The 27,061-nt window shown below is 43.1% G+C and overlaps 2 protein-coding genes across 5 annotated transcripts in view; both read right to left on the bottom strand.

Annotated features, from left to right (window-relative positions):
• The window catches only part of LOC309563586 (alpha-2-macroglobulin-like), a 156,714-nt gene extending 134,668 nt beyond the window's left edge, over positions 1-22,046 (bottom strand). The window contains exons 1-4 of the mRNA XM_082268053.1: positions 21,913-22,046; positions 15,551-15,662; positions 10,420-10,498; positions 7,222-7,447 (exon numbers count right to left, since the gene is read on the bottom strand). Of these exons, the coding sequence (XP_082124179.1) occupies positions 7,222-7,447; positions 10,420-10,498; positions 15,551-15,662; positions 21,913-21,921 (426 nt within the window). The 5' untranslated portion in view covers positions 21,922-22,046. The remainder of the gene's footprint in view (positions 1-7,221; positions 7,448-10,419; positions 10,499-15,550; positions 15,663-21,912) is intronic.
• The window catches only part of LOC309563584 (alpha-2-macroglobulin-like protein 1), a 562,516-nt gene that overhangs the window by 375,668 nt on the left and 159,787 nt on the right, over positions 1-27,061 (bottom strand). The window lies entirely within an intron of this gene.

Raw genomic sequence — 27,061 nt, 5'->3', positions numbered from 1 at the left:
ACTCCTGCACTACCCAGAAGTAATGTTAGATGCTACTTTCAGGTCATGACTCTTGGTGCATACTGTAAGTGTGCAAAGTGAACAGGGAATACTGGTTCCCTGCACCTTTGTCACACTATGTGACAGATTACCAGTGACTCACACACAGGCAGTGCCAATGAGGAGAGCGCTGGAGAGTTAGGAAAAAAGGGAGAGTTAGCTGTAGAGATTAAAAGGACAGTATGTTAACAGCATGCCCTTCTTTTTTACTGCACCCCTTGATCCGACAGGCTAGATCTGGCCCTGCTAGCCATTTCTTTTGAAAAAAAATTGTTATGGTTGTTTTTTAGCACAACTTTAAATATGTTTGTTATGTTTATTTATTTGTTTTTTGGACTGGTTTGCCACTAGCATCTCCATATTCGATTACTCCAGGGGTCATGGATTAGGCGGAATTCCTTACTTTATTACTCCCTCCCGCAGGTTTCTTTCTCACCAGACCGCCAATCCCACTAAGCCACTTCTCTGATTGTGAGCCTGCCCCTTGCTGGCAACATCATATACATGAAAACACTGAGAAACTGCCCACATTTTTTGGGAATGGAATGGAAATGGCCAACAGCACTAGTTGCTTGAGGAACAAGAATAAAAGTAAGTATTCCCTTCTGTTAATCCCCCTGAACTAAATGAACATTACAGCCTTAATAGAGAGGTGAGGCTATCGCTCTACCATGACGTTCATGTGCACACACTTCCTGTTATAGGGTGACAGTTATAAGTCCCCCCTCCTCTAACGGTTCTTCTGTGTTGACGCTCTCTTACAAACTTTTCTAGAAATTACAAGCCTCTATGCACACATTGCACAGGCATGTTGTTGTCGCCATCAACAAACAAACCCTAAGTATTTATATGTTGCTGCTGCTATGGCTCATGCAAGTAGACAGAGAATGGTTGCAAAGAGGCTTCAAAAAATCAGCTGTGCTGATATGCAACAAAAGCTGAAGAAAAAGTTAAATAGTAATTCCAGGCATTGGTATTTTATACATTTTTACATTGGTCCAGCATGGACCAATATAAATTTGTATATACCATACCTGGCTGATGCCCCTGTATACTGGAATCACTGCTACTTCAGGGATCTCCACTTGCTTTCAGGTCCCATACTGAGTGGCTGGCCTGCTACATTCTGAGCACAGGAGGTCAGCAGCTTGGCCCGGTTATCATTCAGAGAATGCTTTGTATTTTAGAAATGAGTGCTAAGCATTCTTTGATTGGACTTTGTGGAAAGGTGGGGTGGTGATGTCATGCTCGACACCTCATCCAATCAGAGAATGCTTACATTATTTCAGAACATACAAAGCATTCCCTGAATGGCACTCGTGCTGAGTGGCTGACCCCCTGTGTTCAGTAAGAAGATGTGCAGCCTTCTTCTCACTCGTCTATTATTTTACGCTAAAAAGTTGATTATATTATCCTGGAAAAAAACAGCTGTGCCCAAGGTTGATGCGTGGAAGGCATTGGTAAATAGGGTTCTTCCGTTGTACAAAGCAACCTATTTAAATAAAGGAATGCCCATGAAATTTGACAAGTATTGGGTGGACGGGTTGATCCTATGTATACTGTTTTTGATTGACTGATGAAATTATATTGGGTGAACTTAAAAACAGGTAATATAGTCGCCACACTTTCAATATTAAGGCTGTAGGATGTCGGTAGGGGCTAGACTGGGTGCTCTGGGGGAACGCGGGAGGAAATAAGGGGGGGGGGTTATTTTTTTATTTTTTATTTTATTACACTTGTTTGGTTGGTATTATGTTGTTGTTTCTGTGTTTCTTTGTAATTGTAAAAATCAATAAAGAAAAACTTAAAAAAAAAAAAAGAAGATGTGCAGCCACTTGCTGCAGGACCTGGAAGCAAGTGGAAATCATTGAAGTAGCAGTGTCTATGTAAAGTTGTTTCCAGGGGAATCGGCCAGGTATGGAACGACGAATGTACTGTAACTATGTAAAAAATACCCAAGCCTGGAATTATTCTTTAAAGCTGAACTGCAGGAATTTAGACACTTTCTAAAATGTGCTGGGTAACTAAAGATTAGGTCCAATGAGATGTATGTCACCTCATGGACTTATAGCTTTCATTCACAATATACATTCTTACTGAGAGCAGTGAGCACAGCTTTCATGATAATTCCCACACTTTGATGCCGGAGCTTCTGGTCTCAGCTCCAGAAGCTGCAGAGTCGCATGTAGCTGCTCTCCCTGCGCCTCTCCTCTTCCTGCCCAATCACAAAGTACTTTGTAGTATGTGAACCCATTCACAAAATATGAATTTTTCTGTAAATGGACAGCAGAGGGAAGAGGCGGGCAGAGCTGCTACTGTTATAGAAAGCAACATCTCTCTTGTTAGAACACCAAGAGTATTATTATTATTATTATTATTATTATTATACAGGATTTATATAGCGCCAACAGTTTGCGCAGCGCTTTACAATGTGAAGGAAGACAATACAGTTACAATACAGTTCAAAACAGGAGGAACTAGAGGGCCCTGCTCGTTAGAGCTTACAATCTAGAAGGGAGGGTCAAGTGAAACAAAAGGCAATAACCGTGGGGGATGGGTTGATGGAGAAAAAGGAGGTACATTTGTTAGGGGTTGGTAGGATAGGCGTCTCTGAAAAGGAGGGTTTTCAGAGATCGCCTAAAAGCTAATAGAGTGGGGGATAATCGGACAGATAAGGGTAAGGAGTTCCATAGGATTGGAGAGGCTCTGGAAAAGTCCTGGAGGCGAGCATGGGAGGAGGTGATGAGTGAGCTAGAGAGCAGGAGGTTTTGAGAGGAACGAAGAGAGCGATTAGGTTGGTATTTTGAGATGAGGCTGGTGATGTAGCTGGGGGCTAGGCTGTGGATTGCTTTGTAAGATGTTGTAAGTATTTTGAATTTAATTCGTTGGGTGAGCGGAAGCCAGTGGAGGGCTTGACAGAGAGGAGCAGCGGACACTGAGCGATTGGTGAGGTGGATGAGTCTGGCGGCAGCATTCATGATGGATTGAAGGGGGGATAGCCTGTGTAAAGGTAAGCCAATGAGAAGGGAATTGTAGTAGTCGAAGCGCAAGATGACCAGGGAGTGAACTAGGAGTTTTGTTGTGTCTTTGGTTAGAAAGGGGCTTATTTTGGAGATGTTGCGGAGGCTGAGGCGGCAAGATTTGGACAGCGATTGGATGTGGGGTTTGAAGGAGAGTTCAGAGTCCAGGACAACACCTAAGACCTTGGCATGTGGGGATGGGCTGATGGTAATGCCATTGATATTGACGGAGAAATCAGGGGAAGGGGCACGAGGTGGAGGAAAAATTATAAGCTCGGTTTTGGATGGATTGAGTTTGAGGAAGTGGTGAGACATCCAGACCGATATATCTGATAGTAAATTAGTGATACGTGAGGAGACTGAGGGAGAGAGCTGAGGAGTGGATAGGTAGATTTGGGTATCGTCAGCGTAGAGGTGGTATTGGAAGCCGTGGGAGGCTATCAACTGACCTAGAGAGGAGGTGTAGATTGAAAATAGGAGGGGTCCAAGAACAGAGCCTTGGGGAACTCCAACAGAGAAGGGAAGAGGAGAGGAGGAAGTAGAATTGTAGGTAACGCTAAAGGTGCGGTTAGATAAGTAGGAAGATAACCAGTTAAGAGTACAGTCACGGAGACCAAAGGCATGGAGTTTTTTGAGGAGGAGGGGATGGTCAACCGTATCAAAGGCAGCAGAAAGGTCCAGAAGTAGGAGTACAGAATACTGTCCATTGGTTTTGGCCGTTAGCAGATCGTTTGTCAGCTTTAGGAGTGCAGTTTCAGTGGAGTGTTGAGGCCGAAATCCAGACTGAAGGGGATCAAGGAGGCTATTCTCAGCAAGGTGGTCGCACAGTCGGTTGTAGACTAGACGTTCGAGGAGTTTGGATGAAAAGGGGAGCAAGGAAATAGGGCGTAGGTTGTTCAGATCGGTTGGGTCCAGTGAGGGCTTTTTAAGCATGGGGCTGACTAGTGCATGTTTTAGAGAGTTGGGGAAGATGCCAGAAGAGAGAGAGAGATTGAAGATGTGGGTTAGAGAGTGTAGAATAGGGCCAGAAGGTGAACGTAGCATTTGCGAGGGAACAGGATCCAGAGGGCAGGTTGTTATGTGGACGTTAGCAAGTAGTTTAGCAACCTCGTCTGTAGTGGCGGGGTTGAATGAGGGAAGTAATGATCGCACTTGTGGGCGTGAAGCATAAGGCATGGAGGAAGGTATCTGAACAGCAACGATCTCCTTACGAATTGTGTCAATCTTCTGTTTGAAGTGGTTGGCAATCTCCTGGGCAGTGAGTGAGTCGGTGGGAGGGGGTAGTGGAGGACGGAGTAGAGAGTTAAAGGTAGCGAAGAGTTGCCGGGGGCGTGATGACAGGCTGTTAATGAGAGTGATAAAATAGGTCTGTTTGGCAGTGTGGAGACTGGAATTGTATTTTTGGAGGGCGGATTTATATTGGTTGAAATCATTCTGAGACCGAGTCTTACGCCATAGGCGCTCAAGAGCACGGCTATGCTTTTTCAGACTTCTAGTGTTATCGGTTTGCCAAGGTTGAAGGGGTCTGGGCCTGATTCGGTGTGTGGTGAGGGGGGCCAATGTGTCCAGGGAGGCTAAGAGTGAAGTGTTGTAGACAGAAGTGGCTAGGTTGGTGCAGGACAGGGGTGCGATTTTGTCATAGAGGTGGTCGGTAGCAGAGTAGAGAAGAGAAGGGTTGAGATGGCGTAGGTTTCTGCGGGTAACTGTACGGTAGCTGGAGGGAGAGGAGGTGGAGTAGAGGGAAAGAGTGAAACTAATAAGGTAGTGTTCAGAGAGAGGGAAAGGATTGTTGGAAAAGTTGTGCGGGGTGCATAGGTGGGAGAAAACAAGGTCAAGGATATTGCCTTCAGAGTGAGTAGAAGCATGTATCCATTGCTGCAGGTCAAAGGAGGAGGTTAGATTGAGAAGTTTGGAAGTGGTAGGAGTGTTAGTATTAGTAGGGATGTTGAAGTCGCCAAGAATGATTGTGGGGATTTCAAAAGAGAGAAAGTAGGGTAGCCAGGCGGAGAAGTCATCAAGAAAGGTTGATACTGGTCCAGGGGGGCGGTAGATCACAGCTATCCTTAGAGAGACAGGGGAGAAAAGACGAATGCAGTGTACCTCAAATGAGGAGAGTGACAGAGAGGGAGGCGGCTGAAGTACCTGAAAGGAGCTATGTGGGGCTAGAAGGATCCCGACACCCCCTCCCTTGCGTCCGTTGGGTCTAGGAGAGTGAGTCCATAGAAGACCACCTTGGGATAGGGCAGCAGAAGACGCAGTGTCGGATTTGTGAAGCCAGGTTTCGGTGATGGCGAGTAGATTAAATGAATTAGCGATGAAAAGGTCATGGAGAGAGGTGAGTTTGTTACAGACAGAGCGGGCGTTCCAAAGGGCGCAAGAGAAAGGGAGTCCAGTCTTGGGAAGAAGAGAGATAGGAACTAGATTGTGCTGACTGCGAATGCAGCCAGAGGGTGTAGGGTAGGTGGTGTATTGAGCATGGGTAGATGGAGGCCCAGGGTTTGGGGATATGTCTCCAGAGGCCAGGAGAAGCAAAAAGGTGAGGGTGGTAATATGAGAGTGTGATTTATATGAGGGGACATGCCTCAGTGTCCTTGAAGATTTGTGTGCATGTGGATTTAGAAATAGCAGGAGATGGTGAGTGCAGTAATAAGGTGAGGACAGAAGTGAGGATGATATATATAAGCTGTGGGGTGGAGAAGAGGGGTGAAGTAGAGAGAATTTAAGGATGGAGGATAGGGCAGTCAGAAGAAGTGGCAGAGAGTGCATTTTACCAGGATAGAGCTGAAGAGGTGAGACAAAAAAAAAAAAAAAAAAAATCTGATGGAGATCACCTGCAGTCTATGTGGTGTATATCTCAGCCTTTCCTGTGTTCATTCACTTTGTGCATTCTCTGAAGTGCAGAATCAGAAGTGCAATGCCACTTGTAGAAATCGTCCCCCCCACTTAGAGAAGAGAGCCCCCCAAAAGCAAATGTGCCCCCCTGCAAATGTGCTGTCCCCAAGTGATGCTGCACTTATATACTTTTAGACCTGGGGTGGGGGCTTATCCAATTAAGCAATCAGGAATTGATAAATTAGGGCTGGTTAGCTGGCACTGGGTTTCACTTCAGAAAGATCTACAGATAACCGGGGGATACCTCTAAAGGTTAAAGGCTGTAATGGTTATAAATTTAAGGTAAGAAAGCATATAGCAGCTCCAGTTTACAGCTGGAAAAACAAATAAACATACCACATTAAAACAAAGCCTAGAAAACGCAGGTACACGCTTTCAATGTTGGATGGTTGCAAGCAAAGTTGGACACATACCACATTAAAACAAAGCCTAGAAAACGCAGGTACACGCTTGCGGAATAGGGAATAGCTGTACTACTAGTGGAGTATGGGAATAGCTGTACTACTAGTGCTCATTAAAACTGTTAGTCATAAATAAAAGAGAAATTCAGGAGGCGGCATGTGCCCTGTTGAACTTACCCTGTTTTAAGACAGCAAATTTTAGAAAGTGGATAGATTCCTGGAGTTCAGCATTAAGCAGTATTTTATTTAAAAAGACAATTGTTTATGATACATAGAGGTCAATTCTCTAAGAGTTAAATAATGACTGAAAAAATGTGGTAAAATAAAACATGCAGAAACAATTGTACAAATGTTCAATTTGCTAAGAATTTGGCAGTAGATTCGTCATGCGGTAAAATAACTGTAATACAGTAATTACAGCATATTTTCAAGTAGTAATTTATTGCAGGGTAGCTGATTGTTAAGGAGCAGACCGGGAAGCCAGCTGCCACGTTCTTGACAATGGATGACTGAATGCGCTGAATGTAAAAAAAACATACCGTAAATTAAAAATTCTTTAAAAAACAGCGTGGGCCCTTCGGGTCTGATAAGGATTTCTAGGGGAACTCCATGCCAAAGTTAAAAAAAATAATAAAAAAAAAAATTTAAAAAAATGGTGTGGGCCCCCCCCCCCCCCAAGATCTATAACAGACCTTTATCCGAGCATGCAGCCTCCCCCCTTCTGAACCATACCAGGCCATATGCCCTTAACATGGGGTGTGCTTTGGGGTAGGGGGGGCTCTGCGGTAATCTTTAGTGAATTGACCCCATGTGCTTTAGCAAACTTAGTGTCAACCAGTTAGAGATTATGGACTAATAATTAATTTTACCAGAATACATTTCTTCTCATAGCTGAAGACCTGGGCTTCGATTTGAAATGTCTCTCCTTGTACCACAGAGTAAGGCATAATTATTTCAATGAAGTAAGACTGCAGGGTGACAAGCCCAACATTTCTGATCTCCCCAATACCAGAATTTCCAAGGCACACAGCATCCGTCTCCCATTTGGTGATACTGTCTGGTGTAGTCAAGTTTAGCACAGTGTGGCCTTCTGGGCTATAGGAAAAAGAAGGGTATTTTTGAACCAGACCAATAAAAACACAGGTAAAATAGAGATACAGAATGCGGTATATACAATTCTAGGAATTATAAGAAGGTTGCTTGTTGGTGTGTGGAGAAGTTGTTCTGCACAGGGAAAGGACCTATTTTCTGGGGCTATGAAGCTACCAGGTCACCTACAGCATGTGAACAATTCAGAGAGTTCTGCTCATGGAGAACCAGGGACTGTGTTCCCCCAGTGGTGTTTGATGGATGAAAGAAGAAGGTCATGAGAGATTGCAAGAGAAGCTACATTGCAGTGTTTACACCAACTAGACTCATGCCAGTCTGTAGATGGCAATCATGGTGAAGTTTTATTTTACAGAATTAAAGTGCGTTTCTGATCTATTGATTATAATGTCACCTTCCACCTGTTTGCACAGTTCAGTAAGGTCTCTTAGCAAGAACAGTGGTGTGTTCCATGTGGGGGGGGGGGGGGGGGGGACCATCAGAATCTTGAGTCCCCTCCATAGCACTTCTATTTATCAACAAATAGAGGGGCACATCATTATGCAGCTGCTGTATTAGAATGGATCCTTAGATTATTGAAGTGTCTTGTGACACTAATTTATTTTCATCTTCAGCATATGTAGGTTTATGTGTTTGTATTTTCTATGCTTATCTGCTATGCTTTAGAAGCTAATTATCTGCTGTGCTTTTTAAAGCCTGCCACGCCACCACCTGTGTCCAACACTAGGTGGAGCTGTGACCTTTGACCTCCTTGACAAAAATTGGTGGAGTTGTGACCTTTGACCTCTGAGACCACACCTCCTGACCTTTTGACCTTAGGGGTGGGTCAATGAACCATTCCTTGTGTCAAAACCATCCCCTGTGTCTGTACCGGCAATAGGCAACCCTAAACCCCTGTGTCCACGCCTACTCCACTTTCCAACATTAGGTGGAGCTTGTGGGCGCAGAGCGGCCGCCACGCCACCACCTGTGTCCAACACTAGGTGGAGCTGTGGCCTTTGACCTCTGTGACAAAAATGGGTGGAGCTGTGACCTTTGACCTCTGAGGCCACACCTCCTGACATTTGACCTTAGTGGTGGGTCCATGAACCATTTCCTGTGTCAAAACCATCCTCTGTGTCTGTACCGGCAATAGGCAACCCTAACCCCAACCCCTAACCCTAACATACTAGCCGACTCCAAAGTTTTGCATTTTTGGAGTTAGACTTTAATACGACTTTGAGGTGACTTTGATAACACTTTTACACTCTCTGGCATTGAAACCGTGTCAAAGTCGGATCAAAGTAGCGCAGGAACCCTTTCAAAAGTTGCAATGACTTTAGTAGTGTCAGTTGGAAAGCCTCTTATAGAGAAACATAACATTTCACGTCCTTCAACTTTTGGTCTCACAAGTCGGATCCTAAGTCGCAGGAGTGTGAACTGAGTATAGTTTTCATCAGGACTGGCTGATATGGGGATGCAGTTCCACCTGCATGTTTCTTTAGCAGGTTCTAATCAGGGGCACCTTAGGTGGAACTCCTGATTCTAATTTCATGGATTTGAATGTAGGGGTGTTTGTACAGTTTTGTTAAATTAGTTCATGAACAGGAATATACAATGTCAGTTTTCTGAGCCATTTATTCAAATGTATCACCTTTATCCATAGACAGTTAAGAGCCGATTCACACTACCGCGACCAGAAAGTCGCCCCATGAAGGAGCGACTTGTTTAGAGACTTGGAAGAGACTTGTGCATTACTTTGAAGAGACTTAAATGATAGGTGACTTTATCTGTGGGGAATGCCTGGCTAATCTTTTTCTTCTTCCTGGAAAGTCTGATAACAAGTCACTTCAAAATAGATAAGGATCCGACTTAGAGGCGACTCCCATTGAAGTCTATGTGCACAAGTCGGATAGAGGTTGCCTTGAAGTAGTACAGGAACCTTTTCTGAAGTCGGAGCGACTTCTGTAGTGCATATTAAGATGGCTCTCATTCATTTACATTGAATTTGTGATGACAAGAGACTTGGGGCGATTTGAGGGCACACAAGTCATGTCCCAAGTCGGAGTAGTGTGAACCGGCTCTTAGAGATGAGCTCTGTCGTGTTTGGGATTCGAGTCCCAACCCGCCTGCCTGATCACGCCAGGAAGCCAACACTGTACACCGCCAATCACAGGCAGTGAGACATTTCCCAGTCTGTGCAGCTACGGACTGGGAAATGTCTCACTGCCTGTGATTAGCGGTGTGCAGTGTCGTCTTCCTTGCAGGATCGGGCAAGTGGGTTGGGGCTCAGATCCAAACATGCCTGAGCCCATCTCTATAGACAGTATTTTAATCAAGATCTAAAGTTGGCCAGTTCTGACATGTTGAAAAAGTCAACAATTTCCTTGGGGTGTATTTACTTTTTCACTGATTGTAATTTTTGTAAAGTGCTCAATTATTGATTCTATTTTTATAATGAAAAATTGAAGAATTGTAAACACTTTTTTAAATTAAAATGTTACATAAAATACAGTCTCTAAACCTGACATTTTATGAAATAAACATAGGACTTTATATAGTCCACAAAATGACAATGCTCTGTGGTCAGTGGGAGGAATAGTGACCCATCATTGGTATTATTGCAAGGAATAGTGTTCCATTAATGGTATTAGGGAGGAATAGTGCCCCAACATTGCTATTAGTGGGAGGTATAGTGCCCCGTCATTGGTATTAATGGGAAGAATAGTGCCCCATTATTTGTATCAGTGGGAGGAATAGCGCCCCATTACTGGTTTCAGAGGGAGGAATAGTGCCTGACAATTAGTGTCAGTGAGAGGAATAGTGCCTTATTGTTGGTGTCAGTGGGAGGAATTATGCCCCACTGTAGGTGTCAATGGGAGGACTAGTGCTCCATGGGCCGGATAAAGCCTAGCAAAGGGCTGCATCTGGCCCTTGGGCCACAGTTTGGAGACCACTGCCCTAAAGCATTCGGTACTTACCCCACTAGCACTAAGTCAAACAGCCAGGTGTCTGGAAAGAACTTCCTTGCGGCACGCTTCCTTTTCCCTTCTCCTTTAGCTTGATAAAAAAAGAAAGGAAAATAAACAGTGGAGTAGTACATGAAGCTGCCTCATAATAAAATGTTATTTATTTTGGAACAAAATCCAGCAGCAACACATACTCACTTTTCCTTCACTCTCCTGGCACTGTGGTCTACTACCAGGATTAGTGATGAGCCAAACTGCCCTGGGTTCCAATTGAGCAGGGTAGGCATGCTGAGCCTCACTGAGATCAATGGAAGCCAAATATGTCAAATTAAAAATTCCCATTTTTGCTAATAGGCAAGAGATGTCAAAAAATGCCTGGGGAATGCAGACACTGCCCTGGGGCACATGTTCCAATGCAAACAAAATGCATCTGGCCAGGGGCAGTGATTTTTTTAAATGCTTATAGTGAACAACTGTCCACTATTTGCCCAATAAAAATGTCTAGTTCCTTTAAATAAAATGTCTGAAGGCGCCTTAATCATGCCCGTGAAGGAACACATTCCTATGGTGTACAGAAAGTGCTGCAGCAAAAAAGTATTTAAAATTGGCACAAATGACATGTCATTGACAGCTTATACAAAAAGAAGCTGCCAATAAATGTTCGTTTGCCAGTAAATTAAACTCTATAATTTCTTCTCTTTGTCAATGTGATTTTTGCTGTAGCACTTTATAGATTTTGGAGTAACCTTCAAGCAAAAAAAAAAAATGGGAAGGGGCAGGGATGGTAGTGACATCATTAACAAAATGGCATTTGAGTACGTGTGCCATTGGGATCAGTCCTGTGCGCTGGGTTGGCTTTTTTTTTTCTTTTGGCATCATGATTGATGATGGATTTACAACAAAGTACATTTTTTGGTTCCTAAGAAAGCCACAGGTGCATGCACCACAGATTCCTTAGCAACAAGTAACAGCTGGATGCTGCCATATATAGAAGTGGTAGAAACATTGATTCTATACATATATAGTTTTCAGCTCCTGCCAAACAGGAGGCCGATTGGGCTAAAGTTCTGGCTTTTGTCCAAATGCCTCAACATCCAAAATTAGGTCGGAACCGTCGGCTTATCCCTAGCAGAAGCAAATGCCTAAGGCTGGCCATACATGGGTTGAGCTTCAAAAGAATTTTCTTTTGAAAATCAGAAATTTCGTGCATTTTGTGGATTCCATGATGCCACCATTGATTTTGAAATTTGACCAATCAAGCCTTCAATTTCAACTCGTATTGCAACAGAAAAGAATTTTCGTGACTGTGAATTTTCCTTTTCTTGCACTCATGCGCATATCATTTTTGATTATATTTCTCGCACTAAATCTCCCAGCATTGATTAGAAAATTGTTCATTTTTAAAAAAAATTCCAACATACCCGATCACTCAAATTCGATGACTACACAAAAATCGTCCATTGCTGCAGCCCACTAATGGTGCGAAATTCAAACGAGAATTCTTAGATAAGATTTTCAAAGGAAAATTCTTTCAAAATTTGACCCATTTATTGCCAGCCTAAGCTACAAGTTGCTCTGATCAAGACTACTAATTAGGTGAATCTAAGATGGAAAAGTACTTGGGGGTATTAGTGGACAACAGGCTTGGCAGTGGCATGCAATGCCAAGCCACTGCAAGCAAAGCCAACAGAATACTGGGATGTATAAAAAAGGGGATTCACTCCAGAAATAAAGAGATTATTCTCCCACTCTACCAGACTCGGGTCTGGCCACATCTGGAGTATGTTGTCCAGTTCTGGGCACCGGTCCTCAGGAAGGATGTGCTGGAATTGGAGAGAGTCCAGAGAAGGGCAACAAAAATAATTAGGGGAATGGAGGACATCAGCTATGAGGAAAGACTACAGGCACTGAACTTATTCTCTCTGGAGAAGAGACTCTTGAGGGGGATATGATATCAATGTACAAATACTGTACTGGGGATAACCCTAGCATAAGGAACAAACTTTTTAGGGAAAGGGGATACAATAAGACACGTGTCCACTCACTAAAACTAGAGGAAAAATGGTTTAACCATAAAATACGTAAGGGGTTCTTTACTGTCAGAGCAGTAAGGATGTGGAATTTGCTTCCACAAGCAGTCGTATCAGCAGGGAGCATCGATAGTTTAAAAAAACTATTAGATGGGCACCTTAAAGACCACAAAATACAGGGGTATACAATGTGGAAAAAAGCGCAACGCTAATAAATACTAGCAATATAAACATGTATATATAAACCAAGAAAGGTAAATACAAATAAATTGCAAAATAAATAAAAGTGAACATCAAATCAACAGTCCCATATGTGAAGTGAAAAAAAAAAACAGTCCACAACGGTGATAATTGAAGTGCTCACTGGATCCCAACAACAACAAGATATAGAGATATAATGTGCTCACCAGAACGATAGGACTCAAATGCCATATAGCATATGAGTCAAATCAGCTTGTTGTACAATGGATGGATAATCTGAAGGGATGACTGAGGTCACTGATGTTGAGGTGAAGAGGTGATAGCAGATATGAACCGTCACACCAGAGAGGCTCTTTTGAGGCTCTCCGTCAAATGGCCAGAAATGAACCAAATAACAAGGGAGCACAAAATAGTGTAACACTGCTAAAATATGAATTAAATAAAAAAACACTAAATTGCACTTACAAACATCTCGTGGTAAAGAGCGAATACAGATGCAAAGGTAGGCTGTCAGCAGCGTGGCCTTGACGCGTTTCAGCATAAATGCTTTTTTCAAAAGGTAGTGCCAGGCAGTCAGCCTACCTTTTAGTCACTTGCTCTCTATACCAAGAAGCACATTTTCTTCTTTACACTTGACAGCAGAGTGGAGTGGTGGAGAATGAAGAAAAAGGAAATGAACTGTGCACACTGGGCTGGATTTATTAAACTTCACAATTAGTATAAGCGAACCTGTGGCCACATTCAACATCCAATCATTCAGAGAGGAAATTAGAAAGGGAAGCTTCCTCACATAATTGGATGCTTGTGACCACTACTTATTTTTACCTTTATGCTTTAATCACTTGTGTTATTTCAGTTGTGACTTCAGTCACACAGAATCGCATGTCAATGGAAATCACATTGTTTTCAATGGTGCCCATTCACATCACTGTGACTCAGTACGGCAGAATTTTGCAACTAATTTGGTGTGATTCTAGCATGATTTTGGCCCCATGGAATATGCAAACCACATCCAAGTTGAACTGCATAATTGCACTGAAAGTCGTATCAAAATCTGATCGCAGTGGTGTGAACCTAGCCTTAGTGCTAAGCATTTTGTGGTAGTTCAATTAATCTGTATAAAGCCTCTAGTAATATCTACATAAAACTGAAATAAGATATGTACATGATAACTGAACCTTCACTGTGTGCAGAAGAAAGTGCCAGGTGTCTAGTAGAGCTAAAGACAACTGGAAGAGAATTTTAAAAAAATCGCACAAGAGAAATTATTTGAATAATATACATTATCATAGTTTATCATTATTTAACCACTTGCCGACTGCCTAACGCCGATCTACGTTGGCAGTCAGCCCCTCCCAGGCAAAGTGACGTAGGTCTACGTCGCTAGCCTGTGAGGGTTTAGGGAGCGAGCGCGCGCCCCCGGAGGCGCGCTCCCGCTCCCGCGCGGTCACGAACCCCCCCGCGCATGTGACCGGCGGACCCGATGTCCGCCGGTCACTCGGCGATCGTCGGGGGAGAGGGAGAAAGGCAGGCAGCTTGTGTAAACAAGCTGCTTGTCATTCTCCCCTGTGTATGACAGATGATCATACGGTTCTACTATGTAGAACCGTTGATCACTGTTCATACACTAGTAGCCACAGCCAATCACAGTAGAAAGCACGCCCCTAGGGACACATATAGCCCCGCTCTTTCAAAAAAAGTTAACCCCTTCACTGCCAGTGTATTTTTACAGTAACAGTGCATATGTATAGCACTGATTACTGTAGAAATGTCACTGGTAGCCCCAAAAAGTGTCAAAAATGTCAGTCAAGGGTCCGATGTGTCCGCCGTAATGTCGCAGTACCGCAAAAAAAAAATCGCAGATCGCCGCCATTACGCGTTAAAAAAAAAAACAACAAAAATTACAAAAATCTTTCCCTTTGTTAGTAAACGCGATAACAAACCAATCAAAATACGCTTTTTGCGATTTTTTTTACCAAACATAGGTAGCATAAAACAAATTGGCCGAAAATGTTAAAAAATTTAGATTTTTACATTTTTTTGGGGGGGAATTTCATATAAAAAAATGTGAAAAATATTGCTATTTTTGCAAAATTTACGCTCTTTTTTTGTTTATAGCGCATGATCAAAAAATCGCACAGGTGATCAAATACCACCAAAAGAAAGCTCTGTTTGTGGGAAAAAAAGGACGCCAAATTCGTTTAGATACAGCGTCGCACGACCGCGCAATTGTCCGTTAAAGTCACGCAGTGCCTAATCGCAAAATACCCCCTGGTCAGGAAGGGGGTAAAATCTTCCGGGGCTTAAGTGTTTAAACAACTAAAGTAGAATAATAGGCAAACCTTCTTTTTTTTAGTTTTGGATAGAGTGGAGAGGAATTAGACAGCCTGTCAGGTTTATGTTGTTGCCTCTGACCCTGTTAGGAAGATTCAACCCTCTCTATTTATCCTGTTTACTGTTATCACTTCCTGTTTTGGCTTTGAGGCAGGAAGTGAAAGAAAATATCCTGAATCGGACACAGTTGGCAAAAAAATGACGTATAGCCTTCCCTCACTCTACACAAAATGAAAAAAAAAAAAGTTTTGCCTTTAGTTCTACTACAACAGCGGTCTCCAAAGCTTTAACAGAAAGGGCCAGTTTTCTGTCCTTCAGACTTTAGGGGGCCCAGTGGGCATAAACAATGCCTGATTTTTGGTATTAGGAGGAGAATTAGTTGGTTCCAGTGGGAGGAATAGTGCCCCATTGTTGGTGTCAGTGTAAGAAATAATGCACCATCGCTGGTGTCAGCAGAAGAAATAGTGCACCATTGTTAGTGTCAGTGGCAGTAATAATGCATAAAGATAAAGGCAAGCAAAGGGCTGCAGTTTGGAGAACACTGTACTATAACATAGCATGAACATACATGGAAGTACCTTTGTGACCACTTTTTTTCTTTGTGGTTAAAGAACGAGCGCTGACCTCGTTTTCAGCACATTTCACTGGTTTCTTGATGAGAGTGTTGGTTATTATCTTTAGATTGGTTTTCTGTGTAGTAAAAGTCATTTATTATACACCTCAACTATCATATATAACTCTGTAAAACTAAGTAATTAGTCATTAGGTTCTAGTGGGCCATTTGATATTCTCCTAATACCTTTTAATTTCATTAGCAAAAGATAAAAAATCCATTTACCTATGCACATACTTTAGCAAGTTTTTTTTGTAAGGGTACTAGACATGCATTATGGTACTTGCTGACACTTTTCAAAAAGAGTGACCATTGTAAAAATGTAAGAACTAATACCTCCTGGCATCCCCTTAGCTTACACTCATAGGGATTATCACATCAGTGGCTGAATACCCACTTCAGTAAAAGTTACTAATGAACCTGGCCAAACAAAGCGGTAGAGCTTTAAATCGTAGAACGTCACTCTCTCAATCAACATTAACTATTTTTAATCCTTATGCTGCTTGCATTAGTAAATAGGAAGGTATATTTACTTGTGTTAAACTTTTTTTTTACATTTCTTCCGTTAGTTTCTGGTTTCCAGGCCTAATCAAATGATGTCATATATCCCAGGAGTCTTCAGGAGGGTAGGTGGTTTTATCAGCTAAGCACACCCCTTCTGTCTGCATGCCCGAGCTAAAGGCAGATGGATTCCAGGAAGTAAATGCTACATGGATCATCTGCCTTTACTCAAGATGTCCATGGCCAGAAATGCTGGGGGGGTGAGGGTTCCTCTGATTGCACCCAGACTGTGTGTGAGTTATTACTGCTGCACCCAACCACGTGCTCAAATACAGTGTACTTCTGCTTCAAGGATGCAACATTGCTTTTTTCTTCTTTTATGGGCTTTTCTTAGCCACTTTTACTAAAAAACAAAGTTCCAGCAAATTGCATGGTTTTCCCTCACAGGGGTTCTTTCAGGATTTCTCTAGCACAAAACAAAATGTGCTTTCACTCATACTTCGTACCCTTTGTATGTCTCCTCCACTCCTCCAGTCTAAAAGCTAATTTTTCATGGGCATAGCAGAATCAATGACCTCAGCACACATAAGGGTTCAGAGAGCAGGATACTTTTCAAAAAATGCCACAGCAGACTTCCTTCAGAAGTTGCTGGTTCCTAGTTGCTTAGCTTTGTTACTTGTTGAGCTGCTGACCTAAGCATGTTTGGGCTAAAGTGGTTGTAAAGTCAGCATAGAAATCCTGTAATCTGCTCTGTTACATGATAACATAATGTGCAGTGTGTGTGTTTGTTTAAAATTGTTGTGCAAAACACCTTATGTACAGCGCCGCTGGGCGCTCACGTGACCTGCCGGAGCTCTCCTTCTCTGCTCCGAGCACTGCAGTGAGAGGGGCCAAGATTCACCCCTGATGTGGCATCAGCCGTAGAAGAGCAGTGGAAGGTCACGTGAGTGCCCAGAGGTGCTGTATATAAGGTATTTTGCACAATAATTAAAAAAAAAAACACACATACTTTACATTATACAATCCTGTAACAGAGCAGATTACAGGATTTCCTAATATTATTGTTATAGACTCCTGAGCTGACAGGCAGGCAGGGAGGGGGAGAGAGGAGAGTAGCTGGCTGATGGAGGCATAACCTGACCACGGTATTCACGGATCAACAGCCATGATTACTGTGCTCAGCACAGACAGGAAGACACATGGACTGGCAGGATCAACCAGATTTTTTAGAACATAGAGAGGGGTAAATGACACAGCACAAGCACTGTGCTGTGTATCATGCATTAAAAGATCAGGATATTTTATATTTTTAGGCTTACAATCACTTTGAATAATTGGTATAGGTCAATCCGGATCAATGACTCAAATAAGCCGGTTATACATGGGTCAATTTCTGAAAGAATTTTCTTTCCAAAACGAACTAAGAATTTTTGTTCAAATTTTGCACCATTTGTGGGCCGCAGCAATGGCCGATTTTCATGCGGCCATCAAATTTGAGTGATCAGGAATGATGGAAATTTAAAAAAAAAAATTAATTTCTAATTAACCACTTCAATACAGGGCACTTTCACCCCCTTCCTGCCCAGGTCAATTTTCGGCTTTTAGCGCGGTTGCATTTTTAATGACAATTGCGCAGTCATGCAACGCTGTACCTAAACCAAATGTATGTCATTTTTTTCCCACAAATAGAGCTTTCTTTTGATCACCATAAGGTTTTTCTTTTTTGCTAAACAAATAAAAAATGACCGAAAAGTTAAAAAAAAAAAGTTTTTTGTTTATGTTATAAAATTGTGTAAATAAATACGTTTTTTTCTGCACTGATGAGCACTGATGAGGCCGCACTGACAGGCACTGATGAGGAGGCCCTGATGGGGTGGCATTAATGGGGTGGCACTAATATGCAGCACTGATGGGCACTGATAGGTGGCACTGATATGCAGCACTGATGGGCACTGATATGTGGAACTGATAGGTAGCACTAATATGCAGCATTGATGGGCATTGATAGGTGGCACTGATGGGCACTAATATGCAGCACTGATGGGCACTGATAGGCAGCACTAATGGGCAATGATGGACACTGGTAGGTGGCACTGATAGATGGCAATGATGGGCACTGGTGCGCAGCACTGATGAGGGCACTGGCAGGCTCCCTGGGCACAGATTGGCATCCCTGGTGGCATAGGTGGGCATCCCTGGTGGCATGGGTGGGCATCCCTGGTGGCCATGGGTGGGCAATCCCTGGTGGTTCTAGTGGCATCCCCTAAGGGTCTGCACTGGTAATCAATGCTCTGATTACCAGCACAGACACCCCTCCCTGTCAGGAGAGCCGGCGATCGGCTCTCCTCTACTCGCGCAACTGAGGGAAGCCGATCAACGGCATTTCCTATTTACTATGTGACCAGTTGTGATTGGACACAGCTGGTCCTATGGTATAGAGCCTACGTCATAGGCGCTTTACTGGGATCGGAGTTGTGGTGTGTCAGAGTGACACACCGCACCACCAATCGCCGCTCTGCGCGCCCCCGGGGGGGGGGGGGGAGCAGAGTGGGATATCCTGCTGGACATCATATGACGGCCAGTCAGGATAGCGCAACCACCTTGTGGCCGTCATTCTGCTATATGACGGGCGGGAAGTGGTGAATGATGGGAGAATCGTGTGATAAATATAATAGAAAAAGAAATGCAAATGAGCTGTGACTTGGGAAAAAAAGAAGATTCCCAGTCACTAAAATTATTTTCTGTAGAAACGTGAAGTAAAATTGAAAGCTTGGTTCGTCAAATTTTGAAATCAAAGGTGGCACCATGGAATTACAAAACACACAAAATTTCTGATTTTTGAAAGAAAATTATTTCAGAATTCGACCCATGTTTGGACTGCATAAATAGTGAAGTGATTAGCATGAAAACCAGAGAATTAGCAAAATCTGCATAGGAAATCAGCATTGGAAGTTCAGTCATTCTGCCAAAACAAGTTAATTTTAACCAGTGAAACTCAGACCACTCAGTTCAGACCTAAATAAGTGAGGCAGCTTCCATAACAAAAGAAGGGCTGCAGGTTGAAAGAAAACATTAATGTCTAGTTACATAAAGCATCTCTAAATCCAAAACAAAAAATGTAATATATTGCATCTTACAAACCCTTAAACGTAGTGGCTGCCTTTGTTTTCCCTTTTTCAGGTCTTTTTTAAAATGATTTTCATGTGACCATCCTGACAAGAACACACTTCCTGTCCCTTCATGTCTACACTCATTCTCCACTGCATGGGCATAACTATAGGGGTCACAGAGGTTGCAATTGTGACCCGCCCCCCATGCTTTAGGGGGCTTCTGCGGCTCCCCTGTCTGACTTGACTGCTCCTGCATAGGAGGAGTAGAGCCACAGAATGGCTTATAGAAGAACCAAAGTCCTCCATTATCCTCCTGGCTCCTGCAGCCACTGTATGCCTGCAGGAGGGAGAGGAGGAGAAGCATGCATTCAGCGGCTGCAAGAACCAGGAGGATAATGGAGGGCATCATTTTTTCTATAAGCAGCTCAGCTGCACCACCCCTCCTATCCAGCCTGGTACCCGGGTCATCAGTCTGCCTCTCAGCTCTTCGTACCCCCCCCCCCGACTCCGGTTCCCGCTCCTCCAGGCAGCTCCTGCCGGGAAAGTCTTACTTCCTGTCTGAGTGTACAAATGCCTACTCTGCCCCCCTTCCTGTCACACTGTCTCCCCTCCTGTCATACTGCCCCCTCCTGTAACATGCCCCACTACCTGTCATACACCCCCTCCTCCCTCTTGGGGGGCGGAGGCCCTTCATGGTTTCTAGCACCGGAGCTCTGAAGTTCTAGTTATGCCCCTGCTCCACTGTATCTAAGAAGTCAGTCATAGTTATCACACAGGCTGGAATTCAAACGGGCCTGCCTTTGTTCATCACTATTACATAGTAGTTGATGTGATTAGTAGTCTTCACAAGAACGATAAGGGTGTTTTTACTATCATTTAATCTCACAGGAATCAAAACTGACATGACATTTCTGCCAGGATCAACAAGTGTTTTCTGTACTTGCTGAAAATGTTCTTGGCCTGAAAACTAAAACAAATGCAGCCACCACATACAAGACATGGTAAGCTGCAATACATTAAAACAAACAAACAAAAAAAATTACATATTTGGAAGGATCATACCATAAAAAATGATAATTTAGTCATATACTGATGAGTCATCAACCCAGAAAAAATGTCATTAAGAAAAAAAGTAAAAAATGGGATGGGTCTTCCACGGATGACCAGTCGGTATAAGAGTAGTATATTACACCATGTTTATAAAAAAAATATTTTTTTTTTTTTTACAAAAAAATTATTTAAAATGTAAGTAACCATAAGGGTAATAACTAGGGATAGACCGATTATCGGCAAGGCCGATATTCACTTTCCCTGATATATCGGTATCAGCCCCGGAAACTGGCTGATAGTGCCGATATTTTTGTGACGTCATGCTGCCTCCCTCACCTTGGACAGCCTCGTCTGGAGTCAGGACTAGTCTCGCAGGAGTGTATCACAGCCATACACCCACCCACAGCAGTCCGGTGCCAGCCAGCCACCCACCCACCCACATCCACAGGCCCTGTACCAGCCAGCCAGCCAGCCAAAGGCACTGTACCAGCGAGACAGCCAGCCACCAACAGGCTCTTTACCAGCCAGCCACCCACAGGCCCTGTACCAGCCACCCACAGCCCCTGTGCCAACCAGCCACCCACCACAGGGTGCCAGCCAGCCACCCACAGACAGGGTACCAGACAGCTAGCCCCCCACAGGCCCTGTACCAGCCAGCCCCCCACAGCCCCTGTGCCAGCCACCCACCTACCACAGGGTGCCAGCCAGCCACCCACCTACCACAGGGTGCCAGCCAGCCAGACACCCACTCACCACAGGGTGCCAGTAAGCCAGCCATTAAGCTTTAAACAAAAATTAACATGTTCAGTACCAAATTTGTGTCAAAAATTGTCTTTATTTTTCAAAACTTTAAATATACAAAATATCGGCCCACATCGGCCGATACCGATATGTTGTGACCAAAATATTGGTATCGGTATCGGCCATGAAAAAACCATATGGGTCTATCCCTAGTAATAACCCCAAGCATAATGATGATTAAAAATAAAATCATCATTATGCTTGGGGTTATTACCCTTATGGTTACTTACATTTTAAATTTTTTTTGTAATAAAAAAATATGTATTTTTTTAAAAAAACTTGGTGATATGTACTATTCTTATACTGACCGATCATCTGTGAAAGACCCATCCCATTTTTTACTTTTTTCTTTATGCAATATATTAAAACATTTTTGTTTTTGTTTGCACACAGACTTTAAGGCTCCGTTCACATCTAGGCGTTTTGGGGCGTTTTTGGGGCGTTTTTCTGCTCTAGGATCAGCTCTCAAAACGCCCAACAAGACAAATCCTATTCATTTCAATGGCCCCTGTTCACATCTGAGCGTTTTGACGCTGTATACAAAACGCCCAACGCTCAAAAAAGTACATGAGCTTCTTTTTGGGCAGATTACAGGCCTTTTCCATTGATCTCTATTCAATCTAAAAACGCCTGCACAAAAATCGCGGTAAAAATCGCGGTAAAATCGCGGTAAAAAACGCCGCAAAAATCGCGGTAAAATCGCGGTAAAAAACGCGCGAAAAACGCTACGCTCAGGTGTGAATGTAGCCTAAAATAAATAGTGTGTATGAAATAATTTACATTGTATAAATACATATAGATATTTAGCCAAACTGTTGTTACATTTTAAGAAAGAGAATCGCAGTGTGTGTATCCATAGCCATACCTCAAACATAGATGCAGAAGCCAGTGTATGGCTATCCACAAGTTCTGTCTGATTTTCTGGGCACTCAGAATCCAAATTAGGAATGGATTTTCTGGGTTCTGCACTCCGTAGACTTTTTATCTGTGACAACAAAATACAAGTTACACATATTCATTCATATTCACTCCCAGGGAAAAGTAAATAAATAATAATAGAAAAGCAGGCACAAAGGCCATGTCCTCTTTAATTGTCTTAAGTATACCATTCATAAGATTAAAGTGGTTGTAATGCATTATCTGCATTAAGGTAAAGAACCTTTATCTCTTGGTGCATTTACCCCCCACCCCACACACTAAGAGGAGGAGCCAGGAGCACCTGTGGGAGACCCTAGAAGAGGAGGTTCAGGTTTGCTCTGCGCAATACCATTGCACGGAGCAGGTAAGTATACCATGTTTATTATTTTAATTTAAAAAACAAAAAAACCCTTTAAAATCAGTTTACGTTTGTTTAAACTCTAGACAAACAGCTAAACACAAAGACAATAAATATCAGGGAGCTGTTTTAGCTATCATGTTTACTCGGTACTTTGACGTTAAATACCGGAGTTATGGCAGGAGATAGCTGCCATAACCCTGGTATTTTTTTAAACTGCGAGCGCTTTAACATAAAGGTAGTCCCAGTGCCGGATTTGACCCCCTCCCACCGCTTCCAGGTCGTTTTCCCCGCTTACCTGACCCGCGGGTAACAGGGGGTCTGCTGTCCCCTCAGGCAGGAAGTCGAGTAAAGGCAAGATGGCTTCCTAGCAACGGATTTAAAGAGTCCATTTTTTTTCCAAGATGAAAAAAGTATTTTTTTTTTTTTTTAGTGTAGATGTGAGATCTGAGGTCTTTTTGACCCCAGATCTCACAATAAAGAGATCCTGTCATGCTTAATTCTATTACAAGGGATGTTTACATTCCTTGCAATAGGAATAAAAGTGATCAAATTTTTATTTTTTTTAAAAACTGTAAAAATAAGACATAAAATAAATAGGAAAAAAAAATTAAAGTGACCCATCGCCGTTTGCTTGCGTGCAGAAGCAAGTCGCACCCACATTTGTAAACTGTGTTCAAACCACACATGTGAGGTATCGCCGCGATCGTTAGGGGGAGAGCAATAATTTGAGCCCTAGACCTCCTCTGTAACTCCAAACAGAAAGTTTTAAAATGTTGCCTATGGGGATTTCTAAGTACCAATGTTTGTCGCCATTCCACGAGCGTGTGCAATTTTGAAGCATGACATGTTTGGTATCTATTTACTCGGCGTAACATTATCTTTTACATTAAAGAAAAAAATTGGCCTGACTTTACTGTTTTCTTATTTTTTAATTAAAAAAGTGAATTTTTTCCACAAAAATTGAGTTTGTAAGACCGCTGCGCAAATATGGTGTGATAAAAAATACTGCAATGATCTCCATTTTATTCTCTAGGGTCTCTGCTAAAATATATATATATATATATATATATATATATATATATATATATATATAAAATATTTGGGATTTCTAAGTAATTTTCTAGCAAAAAAAATGTATTTTAAGGCTTCTTTCACACGGTCCGCCTCCGCAGGCGGATCCGTGTTGCTCAGCGGGGATCGATCCGCGATCCCCGCTGAGCCGGGCGGATGACAGCTCCGTCTCCGCTTGCAGAGCGGAGAGGGAGGTGTCTCAGCACCCGCTGCCCTCTATTGGGGATCGGAGGAGAGCGGACCGCTTGTCCGCTCTCATCAGATCCGCTCCGCTCCGATTACTGAACGGATGGAAAAATAGGGTTTCCATCCGTCCAGATTTCAGCACAGGATCGGATGCGGATGGCAGCGGGTGTCAGCGCTGCCCCATAGAGCTGCATGGAGGATCCGATCAGATCCGCCTAAAAAACTGACAGGCGGATCTGATCGGACCGCCCGTGTGAAAGAGCCCTAACTTGTAAAAACAACTGTCAGAAAAAGGCCCGGTCCAGAAGTGGTTAAAAAGGGTCCTATGTGTCTTTGATCTTGAATTCCAATTTAGGTGCGATATTAGGGAAAAATGAAGACCTGATTCGCACCTGAATCGGTGAACAGGAACGCACCGGGCCCTATGCTGTGAACCCGGCCTTAACCTACTTTTTTGCTACAAATGCGCCTCAACCGCATGTATTGCACACAGATGTGGGCCATTTGCAGCTCTTCCCCGCAAAATGGGTTGTATTCTGTAGGCTTGCTACCTGCTGATTGTGACATGCTGGGTAGTTTTTGTAGCAGGCGGAAAAGGAAGCATTGCAACTGCGGCATGCAAACACCCTTGTCCTCTGCCTAAAGTGGTAGTAAACCCACTCTTTCAACTTGCTGCAGCACAAGCTGATCAGCAGATCCCGTCCAATAATGTATGGCTGGGACCCACTGATTGACTAAGCGAACAACACATGGCTCTCTACAAACAGCAGCGATGTGCCATTTTTTTTCTCCCTGCAAAGCAAGGATTAAAAACAGTCACATTGCTTAGTAAAAGCAGCACACAGTAAACACTTTACAATTTTTAGGCACACAGTAAACCATTTTATCGCCCCTAGATGTTAACCCCTTTCCAGCCAGTATCATTAGTACAGTGACAGTGCATATTATTAGCACTGATCACTGTATTAGTATTACTGGCCAGTATTGCTGGCCAGTATTGCTGGAGATGTCAGTGTGAGTAAAGCCCCGTACACACGTACCGATTGTCGGCCGTAAATATTCGGCCGACGACCGATCGGCCGATTGTAGGCTTGTTAGTATGATGCTTCCGACAGCCGACAGCGCATTTTTGGCCGAACAGAATCCGTCGTGCAGACTTTAAAAATGTTGTTGTCCATCACCAGAACGGCCGATTGTTCGCCAGTCAGTACAGAATTCGGCCGACAAACAGCAGATTAGCAAGACTGGGCATGCTCAGAGAAGAAAAAACACACGGAAAGTTAACCATCACATGACATCACTTCTGCAGTCGGCTGTTGTTGGCCGACAAAATTAGTGTGCAGTCTTTAGCACTTTTCAACCGACAGGACAGCAACGGACAAAAGACGGCCGATCGTTCGGCCGACATTCGCTACGTGTGTACAGGGCTTTAGTTCCCACATAGTCTCAATTGCCTGCAACACTATCACTGCCCACTATAAATTGTTGATCACCACCATTACCAGTAGAAAAAGAATAAATAAAAATTAGTTTGTAGACACTATAACTTTCAGGCAAACCAATTATTATATGCTTATTGGGATTTTTTAACCAAAGACATATAGCAGAATACATTTTGGTCTAAATTTAGGAAGAGATTTGATTTTTTTTTACATTTTTTTTTTTTTTGGATATGTTTTATAGCAGAAAGTTAAAGATATTTTTTTTCAAAATTTTTTGGTCTTTTTTCATTTATAAAACATAAAACCCAGTGGTGATGATCAAATACCATCAAAGGAAAGCTCTATTTTTGTGAAAAAAATGATATAAATTCCATTAGGGTATAGTGTTGTATGACAACTCAATTGCCAGTTATTGTAGTGCAGTGCTAAATAGCAAACAATGCCCTAGCCATGAAAGGGGTAAAACCGTCCGGAGGTCAAGTGGTTACAGAATGTATTAAAGTGTTTGTTAACCTAAAAAAATAACAAAAAAAAAAAATTGGATCCTGTTCCTTTAAAGCGTGTTATACAGCACAGTGCTTGTGCTGTGTAATTTGGCTCCCTGTATCACCTGAAACACCTGACTGACCCTGCCTGGCTATACCCTTCCCTCTGTAAACTAACCACGCTGTACCATGGCTGCTGAGCCCTGACATCGTAGTCAGTTTACGTGCCTCTGTCATCCACAGCTCTCCTGTTTCTCCTGTCCTCTCTCACCTCCCCTCCCCTCCCTGTCTGTCAGCTCCTGTGTCAAGGCCTGCTCCTTTCCCTCTTGCTGCTGAAATAACATTTCATCTTAATATTTTATTGGTTTTTGAAAGAGAAATACAAAAAATAAGCAAAGTTGTTCCATTGGAGTATGGAATGAAAACATACAGTGGGTACGGAAAGTATTCAGACCCCCTTAACCACTTGCCGACCGCCGCACGCCGATCTACGTCGGCGGTCAGCCCCTCACAGGCAAAGTGACGTAGGGCTACGTCACTAGCTTGTGAGGGTCTAGGGAGCGAGCGCGCGCCGCCGGAGGCGCGCTCCCGCGCGGTCACGGACCCCCCCCCGCGCGTGTGACCGGCGGACCCGATGTCCGCCGGCCACTCTGCGATCGGCGGGGGAGAGGGAGAAAGTCAGGCAGCTTGTGTAAACAAGCTGCCTGTCATTCTCCCCTCTGTATGAGAGCTGATCATATGGATCTACTATGTAGATCCGTTGATCACTCTGCATACAGCTGAAGCCACAGCCAATCACAGTTAGAATCACGCCCCTAGGGACACACACAGCCCCTCCCTCTCAAATAAAGTTAACCCCTTCACTACCAGTGTATTTTTACAGTAACAGTGCATATATATAGCACTGATTACTGTAGAAATGTCACTGGTAACCCCAAAAGTGTCAAAAATGTCAGTCAAGGGTCCGATCTGTCCGCCGCAATGTCGCAGTACCGCAAAAAAAATCGCAGATCGCCGCCATTACGCGTTAAAAAAAAAAACAACAAAAATGACAAAAATCTTTCCCTTAGTCAGTAAACGCAATAACTTTTGCGCAAACCAATCAAAATACGCTTTTTGCGATTTTTTTTACCAAACATAGGTAGCATAAAACAAATTGGCCAAAAAATGTTAAAAAATTTTGATTTTTACATTTTTTTTGGGGGGAATTTCATATAAAAAAAAGGGAAAAATATTGTTATTTTTGCAAAATTGACGCTCTTTTTTTGTTTATAGCGCTTGATCAAAAAATCGCACAGGTGATCAAATACCGCCAAAAGAAAGCTCTGTTTGTGGGAAAAAAAGGACGCCAAATTCGTTTAGGTACAGCGTCGCACGACCGCGCAATTGTCCGTTAAAGTCATGCAGTGCCGAATCGCAAAATAACCCCTGGTCGTTTAGCAGCCAAATCCTCCGGGGCTTAAGTGGTTAAATTTTTCACTCTTTGGTATATTGCAGCCATTTGCTAAAATCATTTAAGTTCATTCTTCTTCCTCATGAATGTACACATAG

This window comes from Pelophylax lessonae (assembly GCF_965119305.1).
Source record: "Pelophylax lessonae genome assembly, chromosome: 9".
In the NCBI taxonomy this organism is placed as follows: domain Eukaryota; kingdom Metazoa; phylum Chordata; class Amphibia; order Anura; family Ranidae; genus Pelophylax; species Pelophylax lessonae.
Note: the sequence above shows the minus strand (reverse complement) of the source record. Positions and strands in the feature narration are given on the sequence as shown.